This window comes from Nomascus leucogenys, chromosome 10, assembly GCF_006542625.1.
Source record: "Nomascus leucogenys isolate Asia chromosome 10, Asia_NLE_v1, whole genome shotgun sequence".
NCBI classification, from domain to species: domain Eukaryota; kingdom Metazoa; phylum Chordata; class Mammalia; order Primates; family Hylobatidae; genus Nomascus; species Nomascus leucogenys.
Genome location: NC_044390.1, coordinates 24617569 through 24638067, shown reverse-complemented (window position 1 = coordinate 24638067; position 20499 = coordinate 24617569). Strand labels below are relative to the sequence as shown.

The 20499-nt window shown below is 36.6% G+C and overlaps 1 protein-coding gene across 1 annotated transcript in view; it reads right to left on the bottom strand.

The window, feature by feature from the left end:
* Positions 1-424: 424 nt before the first annotated feature.
* The window catches only part of LIN7A (lin-7 homolog A, crumbs cell polarity complex component), a 148632-nt gene continuing 128557 nt past the window's right edge, over positions 425-20499 (bottom strand). Inside the window, exons 5-6 of the mRNA XM_003259597.3 lie at positions 19392-19610; positions 425-5663 (exon numbers count right to left, since the gene is read on the bottom strand). Coding sequence (XP_003259645.2) covers positions 19392-19610 — 219 coding nt within the window. The 3' untranslated portion in view covers positions 425-5663. The remainder of the gene's footprint in view (positions 5664-19391; positions 19611-20499) is intronic.

The window sequence follows — 20499 nt, the reverse complement described above, 5'->3', positions numbered from 1 at the left end:
CGAAGGACAGGTGACAACCTACTACTTGCAATTGGCATCTTAAGTAGGCTAAGTGAGACTGAGCCCTCAATCTGTGGAATCTACACCATCTTCAAGTAAATAGTTTCAGAATTGAATTGAATTATAGGACATCCAGTTGGTACCTGCTTGGAAAATTATTGGGGTTGGGGGGGTGGGGAAACCTTTACATTTGGTCACAGAAGTGTTCTATGTTGAGTGTGAAACTAGAAAGCAAAAAAAAAATTGTCTGTTCATTTACAGAATCTAAGCCCTCAATAGAATGACACCACTGTGTGGTCAAGAATGGAGAAACCCAAGAAACTTAGCATCCCAATATTCAGGTGTCTTCAGTATCTAAAAATTCTTTTGCATCCATGCTTTAAAAGAACTTAAAGTCATTTGATAATGAAAACAATACTTCCAGTTTGGTGTCTAATACTTTTACTTCCCAGCAGCATAATACCACTTTGGTCAGGTTGAACCACTGCACAATTTTGCAGCTCTTTCAGAAAAATAATGGAAACAATTTGAAAGACATGATGTACATGCAAATGGTGAGAAAACGATACCATTGTCCAATCCTTCCCTGTAAATGTAAAATATCCTTAGTTCATCTCCAAACTGTGTATTTATTATAAGCCCTTACATCACGGATTTTGTTTCTTTCAGTTTTTGTAGCACCAAATAGACACAGTGGCTAACAAGAAATAAATCTGAAAAGTCACTGATATATTTATCACATGTTAGAAATTTTCTGGTCTGTACCTTTAACCATGATCCTGGCTTCACATATTCTTCTTAAGAGTAAGCTATAACATAAGATTGAGTTCTCACCCTGTGTTTGCTACTGATGTGATTTGTTTACCATGAATAATACTTTGTTAATATCTTTTGTATATTACTTTACAATTTCCCAGTATTTTATATACAGTGACTCACTTAGTGACTCATTCATTTTAATGTAATGGTGTCCCCCAAACCACAGATAATGATTAGACACATGAGCTCTTGTGTCAGACTGCGTGGGTTCAAATCCCAGTTCCACCTGCTAGCTGTGTGACCTTGGACAAGTCACATAATATATCTGTGCTTCAGTTTTTTTATCTATAAAATTGAACCTACTGAATAGAGTTGTTGAAGGGATTTAGTGAGATAGTCCATAAAAGCACTCAGCACAGCAGCTGGAAAATAGAGCTGCATAAATGTTAGTTATGAATAAATTACTTACCTACCTCACTGGGGTATAACTGTGGTTTATAGATAAACTAAGCAGCATTTTTGAGCAGTGTTTCTAGAAAAGCAAGCTCACACAAATCCGTGCAGGGAGTATTTCATGATTTCCATGGGGTGAGGAATTTTATTTTTTCTATCAGGTGTGAAGAGGACCCAATGGACAGTAAACTCTCTAGTTATTGCTAGGGTAAATGTTGGAGAGTTTCTCACAGTAAGCTCCACGAGGGATTGTGTCTGTCTTGTTTGCTGTTGCATTTCCAGAACCTAGCATGCACTAGGTACACAATAAATATTTGTTAAATGAATAAACACATGGGAACATCTGAATAAGTATGTGATTAAACTTCAGCTTAGTATATTCTAGGAATCAAATATGAAAGGATAAGTGATCTTTTGAAAGTAGGAAGAGATTTAGGGATGGTGTCTCCAATTATTATGAATTTCTTAGAGAACAGTTGTTAATAAATATCAAAGGGGATAATATGCCTGATGATCTTTTATATAAAAATGAAAATATCTTTTATAAAATTTAAAAATGGGGTTTTATGTTTGAATCATTCCTGCCAGATAATTCAGGAAGCTTGTATAAAGAACTAGAAAGGTTGAGTTCAACTCAGCATAAAAACTCTGTATCCCCAAACATTGTTCCTTATCCACTGTTCAAATGTCCTCAAATCTTTGAAGGTTTTAATTAATGAAATTCCAAATTCATACATCTAAAAAGTTTTTATAAAGACTCAATTATTGTTCCAACCATGAAATTTAGAAATCATAGTGACAATCAGTATAATATAAGCTGGTAAAATTTGTGAGATTTTCAGAAGGCAAAATCCATTTTTTTGTCTATTTATTCAGCCATTTATTCATCCAACAAATACTGAGTTGTGCCAGGCAGTGGTCAAGGCAGTCACAGCCCTTTCTCTATAGAGTTATCCAGCTAGAGAGGGATGAGATGGGTCGGACCACCCCATATTTTGGAAGATCTTTTCTATGTTGGCCTCCCTGAATCTTCACAGCATTGAGTTCTAAGTTGTCTAAAGCTGGTCTTATGAACAGGCTGTGTCTGTATGATAAAAACAAACTAGCTAAAAGATGAGAAATTTAGGCATTATTCACACATCCACACATATCTATAGATGTTTAAAATAATGTAGACAAAATATTCCACCTCTTGGGGTCCTACAGGCACAGTTGAGTAGCATGAAATGAGATAAGATCAGTTTGATGTCACAGTTGAAAACTGCATTTGCAAATCTGTGTAATCCATCTCGAGCCAAGTTCTTTGGAGACAGCCTAAAATCCTTAAAAAGCCTCTGCATGCTAGATTTTGCATTTAGATCTAAGTATTGTCTTAAAAGATTGTGATTGTTCACATAACTGGAGAATTCCCTATTGACTACATGATTGAGGAAACACAAAAGTCTGTTATTCTTTCCAAAGTCAATTGTAACTTAAGCTCATTATCTCCCTGCAGATGTTCTATTTCAAATGACAACAGAATCAAAATGTAAATGCTCCAGTGAAAAGGCTTGGAAACTCTTTTACTGAACTATGCTCTATGTATTTTTCTTCAAAATCATAGCAGGAAAAAGTTTAGAAAAATCTATCCCACTGGCCACTGACCTAAAAAAGGGAAAAAATTAATTAAATTTCACCAGGATTTCTGGTGATATCGTAGCAGTTTTTTAAATTTTAACGTTTAATACCTAATTTGTTTATTACGTTGAATTGAGCTTCATGTCAGAGCAATGCAGGTTTTTATTTTAATATAATTTGGGACATGTCAGTGGCTCTAATATGATCGTTAATAGTGAAGATAATTAGTATAATACAAATTGTGGTAATTTTTTCCTTCTTCTTCTGGCTTCAGCGAAACTTAAGAGAACCACAAGTGGCTTAAGTCTTAGTGATGGCTACGTCTGATTAAAACTTTAGGAGAAGGCTTACATTTCAACCAACAAGATTTTACTGAAGGAAAATGGTCATTTGTATATGAGACCACTCTGATGTATAATCCATCCTTAGATGTCCTAGGTGTGATGGATTGCCTCTTTACTTTGACAAACAATCTGGTATACCTTTATCAGCACTTAACATTAAGCAAATGAAGCATAAATACAAAGGCTTCTAGAAAACACAGATGTAAACTATCTTACCATTTGACAGTTGTTTCTGTAACACTGTGACAATATTTGTATTGATGTGAAACCATATGATAACTTTAATTTTGACCAAACATTTATGACTAAGTGAAAACATACTCACTCACCTTAAGCTCCAAATTTATACAATGTATTGAAATGTGTTGAAATGACCATTTTCTCATGACAAGGGTTCAGTGATTTCCCTTCATGAGAATCCTGTGGCATTGCCTGAATAGCTTTAATATATCTTTGTTAAATGATAACTAAAATATATGTTTTATTAAATTTTTCTTATAAAAATGTGAACTATCTCGTTCAAACTGAATAATACATCGTCTCCATTCATTCCATTTTATCATGCTTGTCCTTTTTGTAAATCTATTTTATATAACATTCAGGGTCCTCACTGCCCCCACCCCACCACCCCCGTTCTCTCTAGTAAAAAATGATATGTATTCAGGGATGGGAATCTGTCATCACAGGGGGGCATTGTTGAAATTAGCAAACGTCCTAGTTTCCTTGCTGTTTTTCCTCTGGTGAGGGATGCATTGTGAAGAGCAGGGAAAACCTGGTATTGACAATACTATCACCCAACAGGGCATAATAAAATGTGCTGGGTAGTTTTGATTGGTTTAGTTTTATTTTCAAGAAGACAATCTAAACTGAGCTTCATACATTTCTATTTGGGGGGATTATCTGAAGTGTCAAATTGTATTGTATCTTGGGGAATCAATTTCTGTATTTGAGAAAAGGGAATATTCAAATATTTGCCTCTGGTTTCCTGATCTATTTTGAATACTTCAACTAAGCAATTATTCTTTTCTTAGGTTCATTTCTGTGCTTAAGGTATTCAAATGCCCAAACAATTATTGCTTCCTATTTATTTCATAAAGTAAAATCAGACTTAGGTGCCTAGATTTACCATAAACCAAAAATTATGACCTGTAAAGGTAGTTCTGACAGATTATTTTCCAGTGAATGATATTTTCTGAACGATGATATCTCATTGTCTGTTTACCTATGGGAATATATTAACAAAGTTGGTGGTTTTATTTTTTTTCTAGAGGAAGCAGCATCTGCCATTCACAATATTGGTATCACTGGTTTCCACCTGCCCAATTATAAGAGAAATAATACTTGTTTATCTTAGATTGCCAAAAATGTCTAGTTTATATTTGGGGAAATTGACCTAAACTTTGTGTGACACAAATATTTGAATATATATGCAAATTTATATTTATATAAGTATAATTTAGTTTTACTAAGCTTTAAAATACGAAATAGGCTTCTACGACAGCACATCAGTGTGAGTAGAGTTTAGATTTCTTCAGTGTTTATCAATCAAAAAGTATAAAACTCAACAAAAAATATTGAGAGTGGGTTTATGTGTATAACATATGAGAATCCGTTCATGGGGCTAGGTCCTTTGCTAGTATTCTCTTAAAGATTCTTAATACTTGGTAAGAAAAGAACCTAAGTTGTAACAAATGCACTCTAATAATATATATTTTATAGAATAAATATACATTATACTCTGTTGGAATTAATAATAATAGATACAAGCACTAATTAAATTAAAAACTACAGTGCTGGAGTTCCTACACTTGCTTCTAACAAACTAAAAGTTGAGCTAAAATTGGTCCATTCTATTAATGCATAATAAAATTCGTGGAAACAAAAGAAAAAGCCGACTGCTTCTAGAACATGAAGAAAATATAAATATAGTATGATACCTTGCGATTTTCAAGAGGAAAACAGAAGTTGAACTTGCAATTAACTGGAATTCCAATTCAGACAACTCAGCACTATGGATTGTGGAGCAGGTGAGGGTAAGGGGCAATGTGTAGGTTTCTGTTAAGTGGCAACAACTTTGAACTGATGCAGTTTGAATTATAGCCTAATGAGAGGTTTGCTACTATCTGGAAAAGCTATGGACCCAAGATTCACTCAATCTTGGCCCTGGTGATTTACTTTAAAGTCATAGACTTTATTCTTCTTACACTGTTTCAGTTTGCAGACTAGAAAACCTCTCCTTCTGCACACTGAGAATTCCCACTGCAGTGAATGGAAGGTCAATGTATGTAAAGCCCACGTGAGCAGTGGCGGTTCAAGCCCAGAGAAAGAAGGTGTCGAGTTGCCTTGGTAAAGAATTTATACACCATGTGTTCACAGCTTCTTGACAGGTATAATTATCAGTGTTGTCTTTTACTATGTGCTGGGATTCTGAAGCACGGTTTCAAATTTGTGACTATCGGATGTTTGATCAAGTAGCTTTCCCTCAAGGGCCTGAAAGGGAAAAACAGTGAAGAGAAATCAGTTATTAGTATTCATTTGTCAACTACAATATGCTAAAAATATCAAGAGCATATGCTATGTGAGAACAGCAAGGATTATTTTGGGTGCTATCATTCATGCACCATCTTCCACATATGAAAAAGTTTGTTTGATGTTTGCAAAGGAAGTAATTAACAAATGAGGATGGAAAAGCCACAGTTGTTCCCTAAAATGAAATAAAGAACACCAGTTTGGAAACATTTCAAATGTAAAACATTTCTTTCTTCCATTTCCAGATGATTCTATTTTTCCTCATGAAGGCAAAGAATAACCAACATTTATGTTACGACTCTTAGGGCTTTTAGTAGTGCTTTTGTTGAGGTAGAAGCCAGCAAAACCTCTCTCTGCTAGGCTGGAAGCACCAATATTCCTGCTCTGACGCGGACATTAAATCTGTCTCTCTTCATAAGCTCAGCCTGACACCACGTGGAACAGAATAGGCAATTGTCTCTATGGCCAGATTTTGGGGAGCAGTCTTGCCAGATACTTCCCCCATACCTGCCACTCTTCCACTATTAGAGGGTCATTTCTTTCAGAGAGAACAGTGGATTTTTACATCTTCATTCTCAAAGCTGCAGATATTTTTATTTCAATGAATGCCAAGCACCATATTGAAAACAGATTGTAACAAAATTGTTCTGTTTACTTTGCGTCAACACTCTCTAGCTGTCATGCTTTATAGAGATGTGCCCAGCCTCCCCTGGGGCCTACTGAGTGGATTGAAAACCGTGCATAAAGCCATTGTGTTTCCTCAGGAGTCACCAACGAGATATTATATAACAACACATGAGCGTTAACATTTTAACTAGTGCAATATCATCACTCCGACTACTACTTCCATCACTAATGAAAATTTATTGAGTGCTCACTAAGCGTCACATATTTTGCCAAGAGTTTCACATATTTTTTTTCATATTTAATCTCCACAGCAGACCATTTTACTGAATCTTAGATCGAATAACTTCCTAAAGGTAATTTAGCTACAAAGTGACCAGAGATGTAGACTGAGTTCTTTTTTTTTTTTATCTGAGGTGAAGTAAATCTTCACTTCCCGGACTCCAGTGATTCTTCTGCCTCAGCCTCCTGAGTAGCTGGGACTATGGGCATGTGCCACCACCCCCAGCTAATTTTTTTATTTTTAGTAGAGATGGGGTTTCCCCATGTGAGCTAGTCTGTTCTCAAACTCCTGACCTCAGGTGATCTGCCCACTTTGGCCTCCAAAGTGCTGGGATTACAGGTGTGAGCTACCATGCCTGGCCTAGAGGCTGAGTTCTTAATGAATTAAATGATAATATAACTACATGTCCTGAAGGAATGAGAATCAGAACAGGTGAATTTTGGTAAGTCTTGGATCTCTTCATCTATCCAGGGCAGGAGTCAGCCTGAGAGAGACCACTGGGCATTCAACATGTGGGCCACTGACATACCCGTTGGGAAGAACCAGCTGCAACAAATGTTAGTATTGCCCTCAGTCATAATTTATAATTTAACTGATTAACAATTTATTTTTAACAAAAGCTTCTTTTCCATATTAGTGTGTCTTGTTGATCAAATTGCCTTACTAACTCTTAAAAGAACCATTGTGGTAGGCAGAATAGTGCCTTGTCATCCACTAAATGTTAAGTCCACATCCTAATCTCCAGAACCTATAAATATGTTAGATGCAGTTAAGGTTGTAAATGAAATTAAGGTTGCTAATAAGCCTGTGTTAAAATAGGGAAATTACCCTGGATTATTTAGTTCAATTCAATGTAATTAAAAGTGGAAGAGGGATGAGTCAAAGAAAAAAAATCACAAGAGAAATTTAAAGAATATTTTGAACCAAGTAAAAATAAAAAATAAAAATGTTTTGTTAAGTTGTGGGAACCAAAAAATCAATCAACTATGCTTCTTCCTTAGGAAACTAGAAAAAGGGCAAATTAAATCCAAAGTAAGCACAAGAAAACAAACAATAAACATTAATGCAGATTAATTTTTCATTAATAAAAATTAATGTGGAAGAAATCAATGAAATTGAAAATAGGAAATTAATAGAGAAGATCAATGAAATCAAAAGCTGATTATATAAAATGATCAATAAAAACCAAGCACTGTGGTGCATGCCTGTAGTCCCAGCTACTCAGGAGACTGAGATGGAAGAACTGTGTGAGCCCAGGAATTTAAGTCCAGCCTAGGCAACATAGCAAGACCCCTCATCTCAAAGAAAATTAAAAAGACTGATAAAATCAATAAACTTCTAGCCAAGCTAACAAAAAGGAAGAGAAGACACAAATTATTACCACTATTAGAAATGAAAGCGGTCACATCACTACAAATACCATGGACATTAAAAGCATAGTAAAAAAAATACTATGAACAACTTTATATCCACCATTTTGATAACCTAGATGAAATGGACAATTCCTTGAAAGACACAATCTGGGCTGGGCATGGTGGCTCACGCCTGTAATCCCAGCATTTTGGGAGGCCGAGGTGGGCGGATCACCTGAGGTCGGGAGTTTAAGACCAGTCTGACCAACATGGAGAAAATTGGTCTCTGCTAAAAATACAAAATTAGCTGGGTGTGGTGGCACATGCCTGTAATCCCAACTACTCAGAAGGCTGAGGCAGGAGAATTGCTTGAACCCGGGAGGCGGAGGTTGCGGTGAGCTGCGATTGCGCCATTGCACTCCAGCCTGGGCAACAAGAGCGAAACTCCGTCTCCAAAAAAAAAAAAAAAAAAAAAAAAAAAGACAATCTGCCAAAACTCACATAAGAAGAAATAGACAATTTGAATAGGTCTATATTTATAAAAGAAATCGAATCAATAATTAGTAGCCTTCCAAAGCAGGAAGCACCAGACCCTGATAGGTTCACTGGAGAATTCTACCAAAATTTAAGAAATAAGTTATACCAATTGTCTATAATTGCTTTCAGCATATCAGATAGAAGCAGAGCGAATATTTCCTAACTCATTCTATATGGCCAGCATTACATTAATACCAAAGCCAGATGAAGACACTAGAAGAAAGAAAAACCAACTACCGACCAATATCTCTCATGAACATAAATTTAAAAACCCTCAACAGAAGTTAGCAAATCAAATCCGACAAGGTATAAAAATGTTAATGACCTTAATGTCCATTCATAAGAGATTGATTATTGTTACCTAGACATTAAAACTTTACACAGATATTTAAAATGTAGACCTAAGTCTACTAATGTTAACCATATTGTTTAATTTTTAAAAATCATGTTATAATTTAGCATGTAAAATATGAGTGAAAATAAGCATATATATATATATATATAAACACATACATATAAACATACTTATATAGAAATAACATTTCTGGAGAAAAAACAATGTGTACTAAAATAAAGTGAGATTACAGCTGAAAGGTTAATTTATACTTCTCTACTGTCTAAAAATTTTGCAATGAAAAAGTGTCACTTTCATACAGAAACATCAAATGTAAATCAATAGAAATAAATTAAGTCAACAGTTTTACAAGCACCAAGACAACAACAAAAGTGAAAGAGGGGGACAGAAAACAGTGTTGTGATGAAGGCAGAGGTCAGAGAAATGCAATGTGAGAAGGACTCCACTAGCACTACTCGTTTTGAAGATGGAGGAAGAGCCCAGGAAGCAATGAATTTTCCCCCAGAGTGTCCTAAAGCCCAGTAAAACTGTGTTGGACTTCTATCCTACAGAATTACAAGATATATTTTTAAAATTGTATATTCAATTGGCAAATAATAATTATATACATTTGTGATGTACAAATAAATTTGTGATGTACAAATATATTGAATTGATGTTTTGATATGTTTAAAATGTGAAATGATTAAACCAGATAAAATAATTGACACATTTTATCACCACACGTACTTATTTTTTGTGGTGGAAATATTTAAAATCTATCCTTTTAACAGTTTTGAAATAGACATTATTATTTAACTCATCATTCTGTGCAATAGATCACTAAAGCTTATTCCTCCTGTCTGACTGAAACTTTATACCCTTTGGTCAACTTCTCCTCTTTCTTTCCCCGTTCACCCTTCTCCTCTACCTCTGATAATCACTATTCTACTCTGTACTTCTATGAGTCTAACTTTTTTTTTTTTGAGACAGAGTCTCCCTCCGTTGCCCAAGCTGGAGTGCAGTGGTGCGAGCTCGGCTCACTGCAACCTCCACCTCCTGGGTTCAAGCAATTCTTCTGCCTCAGCCTCCTGAGTAGCTGGGATTACAGGCGCACAACCACGCCTGGCTAATTTTTGTATTTTTAGTAGAGACAGGGTTTCACCATATTGGCCAGGCTGGTCTCAAACTCCTGACCTCGTGATCCACCTGCTTCGGCCTCCCAAAGTGCTGGAATTGCAGGTGTGAGCCACCGCACCTGGCCGAGTCTAACTTTTTTAGATTCCGCTTATAAGTGAGACGTGGTATTTGTTCTTCTGTGCCTGGCTTATTTCACTTAGCACAATGTCTTCCAGGTTCATCCATGTTGTTGCAAATGAAGGATTTCCCTCCCTTTTAAGGCTGAATAGTATTCTGTTATGTATATCCATTTAGCTGAAGCTGGACACCTACATTGCTCCCTTATCTTAGCTATTGTGAACAATGCTGCAATCTACATGTACTGCAGGTATCCTTTCAACATGCTCATTTCAATTCATTTGGATATATCCCCAGAAGTGAGATTGCTGGATCATATGGTGGTTCTAATTTTGGTTTTTGAGGACCCTCCTCCATATTATTTTCCAAAATGGCTGTATTAATTTACATTCCCACCACTGGTGCACAAGGATTCCTCTTACTCCATACCCTTGCAAACACTTATTATATTTTTTCTTTTTTAAAATTTAAAATTTTACTTTTTTTTTCTTTTTTTTTTAGAGATGGGGGTCTCACTATGTTGCCTAGGGTGGACTCAAATTCCTGGACTCAAGCAATCCTCCTGCCTCACCCTCTTCCTCCTGTGTAGCCAGGACTACATGTGCTTGCTACCACATCTGGCTTTGTCTTTTTTTGATAACAGCCATTATAACAGGTGTGAGGTGAAATCCCACTGTGGTTTTAATTTGCATTTCCCTGATTATTAATGACAATGAGCATTTTTCCTGCATCTGTTGGCTATACCTTAGGCTTCTTTTGAGAAATGTCTATTAAGTCATTTCCCCATTTTTGGTTGAGTTGTTTTCTTGCTATTGAGTTGCTTAAGTTCCATACATATTTTGGTTATTAGTCCTTTATCAGATGTATGGTTTGCAAATATTTTCTTCTAATCCATGGGTTATTTCTTCAATCTGTTAATTGTTTCCTTTGCTGTGAAGAAGCTGTTTAGTTGGGTAGAATCTTGTATGTCTATTTTTACTTTTGTTGCCTGTGATTTTGGGAATGTATCCAATAAATCTTTGCCCAGACCAATGTTGTGGAGCGTTTCTTTTATTTTCGTCTAGTAGTTTCACAGTTTCAAGTCTTACAGTTAAGTTTCCAATCACTTTAAGTTGGTTTTGTTATGTGGTGAGATAAGGGTCCAATTTCATTCTTCTGCTTTGGATATCCAGTTTTCCCAACACCATTGATTGAAGAGATTGTCCTTTATCCATTGCATGTTTTTGATATCTTTGTCAAAAATCAATTGACTGTAAATATGTGGATTTATTTCTGGGTTCTCTAGCTTGTTCCATTGGTCTATGTGTCTGTTTTTATGTCAATAGCATGTTGTTTTGATTACCATAGCTTTGTAATAGACCCTGAGGTCAGGTAGTGTGAAGCCTTCAGTCTGGTTCTTTATGCTCAAAGTTGATTTGCCTATTTGATGTCTTTTGTGGTTCCGCACAAATTTGGGGATTTTTTTTTCCTACTTCTGTGAAAAATGACATTGGAATTTTGATAGTAAGAGCATTGAATTCTACAGCATTACAAGAAACAATAAATTTGTGTTATTTTAAGCTCCTATATTTGTGGTAATTTTTATGGTAGCCATGGAAAGCTAATGCATCTTTGAGGATGAAGTAATTTGAAGTATGGGGTACTATTTTAAAGGTAATGGATAAGGGTGATTTGGATAACTGCACGAGACTGAATCCCCAGACAGTTCACAAATACGTCTGTGAAGTGGGGTCAGGAAAAGTAAGGGTGGCAATATGAATAAGAGCAAGAGGCTTTAAAGCCCATGTTCCTGGGTTTGAATCATGGCCCTATTACTTGTTATAATAGCTGTGAAATGTTACGTACATTTAAAAACCTCCTATATGCTTCAGTTTCCTACTTTATTTTAAAATTTTTAATTTTTGTGGGTACATGATGTATATATTTATGGGGTCCATGAGATGTTTTGATACAGGCATGTAATGTGTAATAATCACATCATGGAAAGTGGGGTATGCATCCTCTTAAGTATTTATCCTTTGTGTTACAAACAATCCAGTTATACTCATTTAGTTATTTTTAAGGGTATAGCTAAATTATTATTGGCTATAGTCACCCTGTTGTGCTGTCAAATATTAGGCCTTATGCATTCATTGTGTTTTTGTACCCATTAACCATCCCCACCTCCCTCCCCACTCCTCCACTATCCTTCCCAGCCTCTGGTAACCATCTTTCTACCCTCTATCTCCATGGGCTCAATTGCTTTGATTTTTAGTTCCCACAAATAAGTGAGAATATGTGATGTTTGTCTTCCCGTGCTTGGCTTATTTCACTGAAAACAGTGATCTCCATGTTATTGCAAATTACTGAATTTTTTTTTTTTCCCTGAGACAGAGTCTTGATCTGCCATCAAGGCTGGAGTGCAGTGGCATGAACTTGGCTCACTGCAATCTCCAGCTCCTGTGTTCAAATGATTCTTGTGCCTCAGCCTCCAAAGTAGCTGGGATTATAGGCATGTGTCACCAGCTCTGGCTAATTTTTTTTTTTTTTGTATTTTTACTAGAGATGGGGTTTTGCCGTGTTGGCCAGGCTGGTCTCAAACTCCTGGCCTCAAGTGATCCAGCCGCTTTGGCCTCCCAAAGTATTGAGATTACAGGTGTGAGCCACTGTGCCTGGCATGAATCTCATTCTCTTTTATGGCTGAATAGTACTCCATTGTGTATAAGTACCACATTTTCTTTATCCATTCATCTGTTGACGGACACTTAGGTTGCTTCTAAATCTTGGCTAATGTGAACAGAGCTGCAGTAAACATGGGAGTGCAGATATCTGCAGTGGGAACCTCCAAACTGTTCTCCATAGCGGTTGTACTAATTAGTTTACTCTTTAAAACAAGATTAAACATAGTACCTAATCTTCATAAGGCTATTGTAAAGATTAAGTAGTTTAATATATATGAAGCACTCTAAAGAGTTCTTGGCACACACTAATTGTTTAATAAGTGTTAGTCAGCTTTATGATTATTTCTGTCTGGTGTTCTGCTTGGAAGCTCTGGGTTCCTTGCATTCAATTTTATTGGAGTCGTCCCCTGGAACTTGGTTTTCTCAGTGACTGGGCCGATAGTTTTGGTAGTAATTCCTTGGATTAGATCATCAGGATCATGCATGTGGTAATGCTAGAAGAAGGTAGAGAAGGGTTTTAAAGGTAGGCAAAATAAATAAAATGGGGGGTCTTTAGAGTAGGAGGAAAAAGAGATTTGGTGAGGCTACTGGCAAATGCCAGCAACTTTGTAAATTTAATAAGATACAGGCTGGTTTTGACTGGAATGAATTCTCCACCCTAGATCCAGCCAGGGTCAGGGACAAGATTTTGGTCTTGACTTCCTCAGAATGTTGATGTCTCCAGAGATATTCCTCTTTCTTCTTATTTTTATTTTTTGAGAATCTGGGTGAAATACGATATACATGGAGTCACAATAAAAAACTGAGGTGCTTAAAGCTGAATAAATATAACACTCTGATATGGTTTGACTGTGTTCCCATATAAATCTCAACTTGAATTGTAGCTCCCAGAATTCCCGTGTTGTGGAAGGGAGCCAGGGGGAGGTAATTGAATCATAGTGGTCTTTCCTGTGCTGTTCTTGTGATAGTGAATAAGTCTCACGAGATGTGATGGGTTTATCCGGGGTTTCTGCTTGTGTTTCTTCCTCATTTTTCTCTTGCCGAGACCATGTAAGACGTGCCTTTCAGGCTGGGCATGGTGGCTCACGTCTGTAATCCTAGCACTTTGGGAGGCTGAGGTGGGTGGATCACCTGAGGTCAGGAGTTCGAGACCAGCCTGACCAACATGGTGAAACCCCGTCTCTACTAAAAATACAAAAATTAGCCAGCCGTGGTGGCAGGCACCTGTAATCCCAGCTACTTGGGAGGCTGAGGTAGGAGAATCACTTGAACCCGGGAGGCAGAGGTTGCAGTGAGCTGAGATCGCGCCACTGCACTGTAGCCTAGGTGACAGAGAGAGACTCTGTATTAAAAAACCAAAAAATAGTGCCTTTCCCCTCCAGCCATGATTCTGTGGCCATGTGGAACTGTAAGTCCAATTAAGTATCTTTTTGTTCCCGGTTTTGGGTATGTTTTTATCAGCAGCGTGAAAATGAACTAATACAACTCTTTCTCAAAAAAAGTGGGTATAGTACGAATAAAACCCTGATTCATATTCTCCATTTACATTTCTAGCATATTATTGTACAGCAATAATTTTTTTGCATTTTAGATCCTTCAATATTATCAAATACAGAAGTTAGGGGAAAAGACAATTGATTTTTAGTTTAAGAGAGTTTACAATTAAAAGTAAGCATAAGAGACAAATTTCCTGCACAGTACTTGCATTAAATCTTTTTTCCATTTGTATTCACTCTTTACCATTGCTAGATGCTTTATAACTTTTACCATCTCAGATAAAAAAACATTATTTCTAATTTCAGAGTAGAAACTGTATTTCATTTGATAAACAATAAGATAATATCAGACAAGTATTTTGATTTTACTTTTTGTTTTTGCTTGACTGGTTAAATTTTTTAAAAACCTGAGATGCTTAAAGTCTAATAGTTCAAATTAGCTTCAAACTTTTCTCAAAGCAACTGTAGTAAGAATTAGCATGTGTGACAATCCCATTTAGTCCTTAAAAATCAAATTAATTAAAATGTAATTAAGAGCTAATGTAAGTCTCTTTGACTGAAGTCACCATAAAATCCATGAATGACATGACTTGGATATATTTTATTTGTACCTGAAATGGTCACTACAGTTTTATCTCAAGGGGCCATGCTTGTGTGTATTGCAAGTGCCATCTTGGCAGGCACAAATATAAATTTCATGTTCACTTAAACAGAACTCTACTATATCTCATGCCAGAGAAAACATAGTTTGTATAATAAATGCTTTTTACTAAAAGTACTAGTCTGTAGTGGTGAAATCATAGGCAATTTAATGAAGATGGAGTTTTTTTTGTTTGTTTGTTTGTTTGTTTTTGACGGAGTCTTGCTCTGTCACCCAGGCTGGAGTGCAGTGGCGCGATCTTGGCTCACCGCAAGCTCCGCCTCTTGGGTTCACACCATTCTCCTGCCTCAGCCTCCTGAGTAGCTGGGACTACAGGCGCCCGCCACCACGCCCAGCTAATTTTTTGTGTTTACTAGTAGAGACGGGGTTTCACCGAGTTAGCCAGGATGGTCTCAATCTCCTGACCTTGTGATCCGCCCGCCTTGGCCTCCCAAAGTGCTGGCATTACAGGCGTGAGCCACCGCACCCGGCTTGAAGATGGAGATTTAATTAAGATGGATGGAACTGAGAAATGGAATTGAGTAATATGGCCCAGCAAATAATTCCAGCCAAGTCATATACTTTTAAAGATGATTGAATGAGCATAATATTGGAAGTCTTTAGTAAGACCTCAGAAGTCTGAATGGGAATATATTTCTTTCAAAATACTTGCACAATTTTACTATGGACCAATGTGGCAAATCAATTAGGAGAATTGGTATAAGTCTGTATTATCAAGGATGAGAGAAAAATGAGTTAGCAAAAAGAGTGTAAATGTTTAACTAAGGAATAATGCGTTGTCATTACCACAAAAGAGATCTTTAAGAGTTCTAAAAGTACAAATGTAAAGTGGCTTTACATTTGGAATGGATAACAGAGAAGAAGGATGTGGACAAAATGACTCGTCCTTGTCTGTCTATAGACTTCTGTCTCAACTACATCATCCTAGACCAAGTCAGCATATTTCCTGCCTGGACTACTATACATTAGCCTCCTAATTGGTCTCTGCTTCCACTCTCAGTCTGCAATAATCTATTCTCACAGCAGCCAGAGTAATCTTTTTAATAAATCAGACCATGTCTCTCCTGTGCTTAAAAACCTTTAGTGGCTTCCTGTGCAATAAAATCTAACTTCCCTCAGTGGCTCACAAAGCTCTCTGTGACCTGGTCCCCAGCTATCCCATTGACCCCATAGCCACCACCACTGTTCTTGACTCACTATTCTCTAACTACTCGGGCTTTCTTTCTGTTCCTCAAACATGCCTGTCATAGAGCTACTGCATTGGCTATTTCTTTCTCTTTTTAGTCTCTTTTCCTGGCTTCTTGTGATTCAGTCTCATCTGCAATGTTTTGAGAGATCTTCCCTGATCACACAGTCAAGTTGCCACCAAGCAGTCCTCTATTTAAACCCCGTATTTTTACTCTGCAAAGTTCTGGTCTCAATAGGATATTTTTATTTACTTGTTTATTTGTTTATTAACTATCTCCTGCAACCAGAATGTAGGCATGAGGGCAAAAACTTTGCATTATTCTTGCCATTTTTGCAGCTCATTAAACAGTGCCTCGCTTATAACAGTGTCAAATAAATAATGTTCAATAATTTTTTTTTTTTTTGAGACGGAGTCTTGCTCTGTCACCCAGGCTAGAGTGCAGTGGCGTGATCTCAGCTCACTGCCAGCTCCGCCTCCCAGGTTCACGCCATTCTCCTGCCTCAGCCTCCTGAGTAGCTGGGACTACATGCGCCCACCACCAAGCCCGGCTAATTTTTTGTATTTTTAGTAGAGACGAGGTTTCCCCATGTTAGCCAGGATGGTCTCGATCTCCTGATCTTGTGATCTGCCCGCCTCGGCCTCCCAAAGTGCTGGGTTTACAGGTGTGAGCCACCATGCTAAGCCCCCAATAAATGCATTTTTTAGGATAGAATGCAATTTTAGATAAAGATACTAAAATATGGTATATATAATAAAAATAGCAGCCTATGAAAAATAGATAGATTGTTGAATTCCCAGGATTGTTGTAGGACAAATCCCATATCTTTTCCCCCCTTTTCTATGTAGCTTCTTCTTTTCATTTTTTTTTGTGTTTTTTTGAGACAGAGTTTCACTCTTGTTGCCCAGGGTGGAGTGCAATGGCTCGATCTCGGCTCACTGCAATCTCCACCACCCGGGTTCAAGCGATTCTCCTGCCTCAGCCTCCCGAGTAGCTGGGACTACAGGAGCTAATTTTTGAATTTTAATAGAGACAGGATTTGACGATGTTGGCCAGGCTGGTCTCAAACTCTTGATCTCGTGATCCATCCACCTCGGCTTCCCAAAGTGCTGGGATTACAAGCATGAGACACTGCGCTCGGCCTGTAGCTTCTTCTTTTCACAAGTGTCACAAACAATTGAAAGCCTCATGTTATATCCAATATTTCTGTTTGTGCAAATAGTAATCTGATGTTGAGTGACCTAAAACCACTATTACCCACAATCATTTTTTCAAGAATATTTGAAGTTCACTTCAAATACACATTCACAGACATCATAGTGTAAAGGTATCTAACAATATGAACTGTCTTCTCCAAAGGATAGCAACGAAAATTTATATAACTCCAGAATATCTGATGTTGGCAGATGAAAACCTGGTAGAGTAAAAAGGAAAAGAATTCTATGTTTCTGTAAATGCAGTCATAGGAAATCCACTGAAGCTATTTTAGCTTCATATTTTCATCTAAAAAACTTTTTATTGATACTTGCCCTGAAGGTTTTTTTCTGAGGATTAGGGATAAAATGTGATAAGGGCATATGGCATAGTAGGAACTTCAAAGATGGGGTCTCTCAACATTTTTTCTTCAATTTTCTTGATAATATACAGCAAAACCTGATTTAGTGTTCTTTGTCACAAAGTGGAATTTAGAAAAAGGCAGGAGAATCTTAGACACATTTTATTTCTACTTTACAACTTTTTCAAAACTCTTAAAGTTTTATTTTTAATTGACAAGTAATAATTTTATATATTTATGGATTATAATGTGATGTTTCAATGCGTGTATACATTGTGGAATGATCAAATCAGGCTACCAAAGTTGTCACCACAAATACTTATTGTTTCTTTGTGGTGAGAATATTTACAGTCCATTCTCTCAGCTATTTTGAAATATGCAATATAGTATTATTAACTATAGTTACCAAGTTGTGTAATAGATCATCTTAACTTATTCCCCTTCTACCTAACTGAAACTTGTAACCTTTAGCTAAGACCTTTTCCCTTTTCTCTGTCTACCCTCCTCCCTCAACCTCCCAGCCTCTGGAAACCACATTCTACTCTCTACTTCTATGAATTAAAGTTTTTCAGGTTCCACACATAGGTGAGATCATGTGGTATTTGCCTGCCCATGCTTGGCTTATTTCACTTAGCATGATGTTCTGTAGGCCCATCCACGCTGACAAAAATGACAACATTTCCTGCTTTTTTAAAGGCTAAATGTTAAATGGTATACGTGTGTGTATGTGTGTGTGTAGGTAGATATAGATATCTATCACATACTTATCACATTTAAAAAATGTATTCATCCTTTGATAGCACTTCAGTTGTTTTCATATCTTGGCTGTTGTAATAATGCTGTATTGAACATGGGAGTGCAAACATCTCTTTGACATATTGATTTCAATTCCTTTGAATATCTCCCCAGAAGCAGAATTGCTGGATCACATGGAATTCTATTTGAACTTTTTTGAGGAACCTCCATATTGTCTGTCAAATTGGCTGTAACAATTTATATTCCCACCAACAGTGTACAAGGGTTCCCTTTTCTCCACATCCTCACTAGCACTTGTTATCTTTCATCTTTTTGATCATAGCCAATTTAAAAGGTATGAGCTGATATCTCATTGTGGTTTTAATTTGCATTTATCTGTTGATTGGAGATGTTCAGCATTTTTTCATATAGCTGTTGGCCATTTGTATGTTAGACACACTTTAAAGGAGCATCCACGGAGAACTTCAGAATCTCTTAGAGCATAGACAGTGGCAGGTCTCAGCTTCATTCTTTTCAGTGGGGCACTTTTCCAATAAATTGTATCTCAGTATTCTAAAGGGGATCTTTCCAGGGTCAGCACTATAAGGTTGTTCAGTTAATACACTGTGTAAAGGCAACTGGCCAACAGGGTGAGTGAGGCCTGGAATCCAGCTCACACTCTTCTCCTTAGGATCCGGGTTTGCACAGAGGCTGCATTTTCTTAATTTGTGTAAAAGCATCCTAGATCCTGTACTTGCCCCTTTCAAAGTATATCATTTTCCAAATTATATTTGTGGAGAATATAGCTGAATGGCACATAAACTATCTTGCTTATGGATTTTTAGATCACTGTCTTTGATTGATTTTGTTTGGATTATTTAAATCTAATGATTTTGTTTCAGCTAAGAAAATATATTTTAGAACATATCTAAAATATATTTTAAATATATTCATATATATATATGTATATATATATATACCCCTTGTATAGAATAAGTCACTTCTCACCTATGACATGTGGTTTTGTTGTGTTTGTTGCTGTTGCTGCTGTTGCTGCTGCTGAATTAGCAATTGCTGCTGCTGCCGACGCCTGGCTGTTCGTAGCTTTTCAAAGCGAGCCTCCATTTCTTCCAGAACTTTTGGGGTGTATCGCACCACCAGCTTGACGCTGTCTTTAGCAGCCTTGAGTAGTTCCACAGCTTTCTCATGGTGTTCTCCTTCCACACTCTGAAAATACAATGACACTTCTTAAAGGGAGGAGGTTCAATGTTCTTTTCCCTGAGAGACAAATCTGAAATTAATATCATATTAAGAACCCAAAGTTTAAAATTTTAAGAAAACATGGCAAATGAGTTATCTTACCATCATCGTTATTGTTTATTACATTGTGGTTAAACTATAAGCAGGTTAGGCTGCACTAGGTCACAAAATGGACTGCATGGGGATTCAGGTTATGAGGGTGAAAAGCAATGAAGACCTAAATTATAATGCTGACATTAGGAATGAAATTTCCAAATTTTATCTGGAAGAGTAAATGCACTAGTCAACAAAATTTTGAAAAAAATTAAAACATAGTAACAAAGAGGAAATTTCTCGATCAGATATTAAAATTTATTAAGAATCTATAATGATTAAAGTGGTATCTTATTGTGCGTATAAAAGAGATAGTAGAACATAGCACAGAGTCCAGAAGCTTTCCACATGGAAAGCTTTATTTATTATAAATGTGGACTTTAGACCAAAGGAGAAAAGGACTATTAACTAAATTAAATAATACAAAATAATGGAGACCCAATCTCATACACTATGCTAAATATAACAGATTAATTAAAATTTAAATGTAAAATAAAAACATAAAGTAACTAAAATAAAAGGTGAACATTAATCATTTTTCAATAGAAAAGGAATTCTTAATTTAAAATGCCACAGGAAAAATAACCACAAAATCAGATGTGCACAGTGTAAGTTTCTATGTCTCAAACACTAAAAAAAAAAAAAAAAGCACATAAACCAGAAAAACAGTTTTAGTATATGCTGTCATATACTTAGTGCAAAAGAGTTTTTTTCTGGTTTATTTGCCCTTTTTTATTTTTTTGAGACAGAGTTTTACACTTGT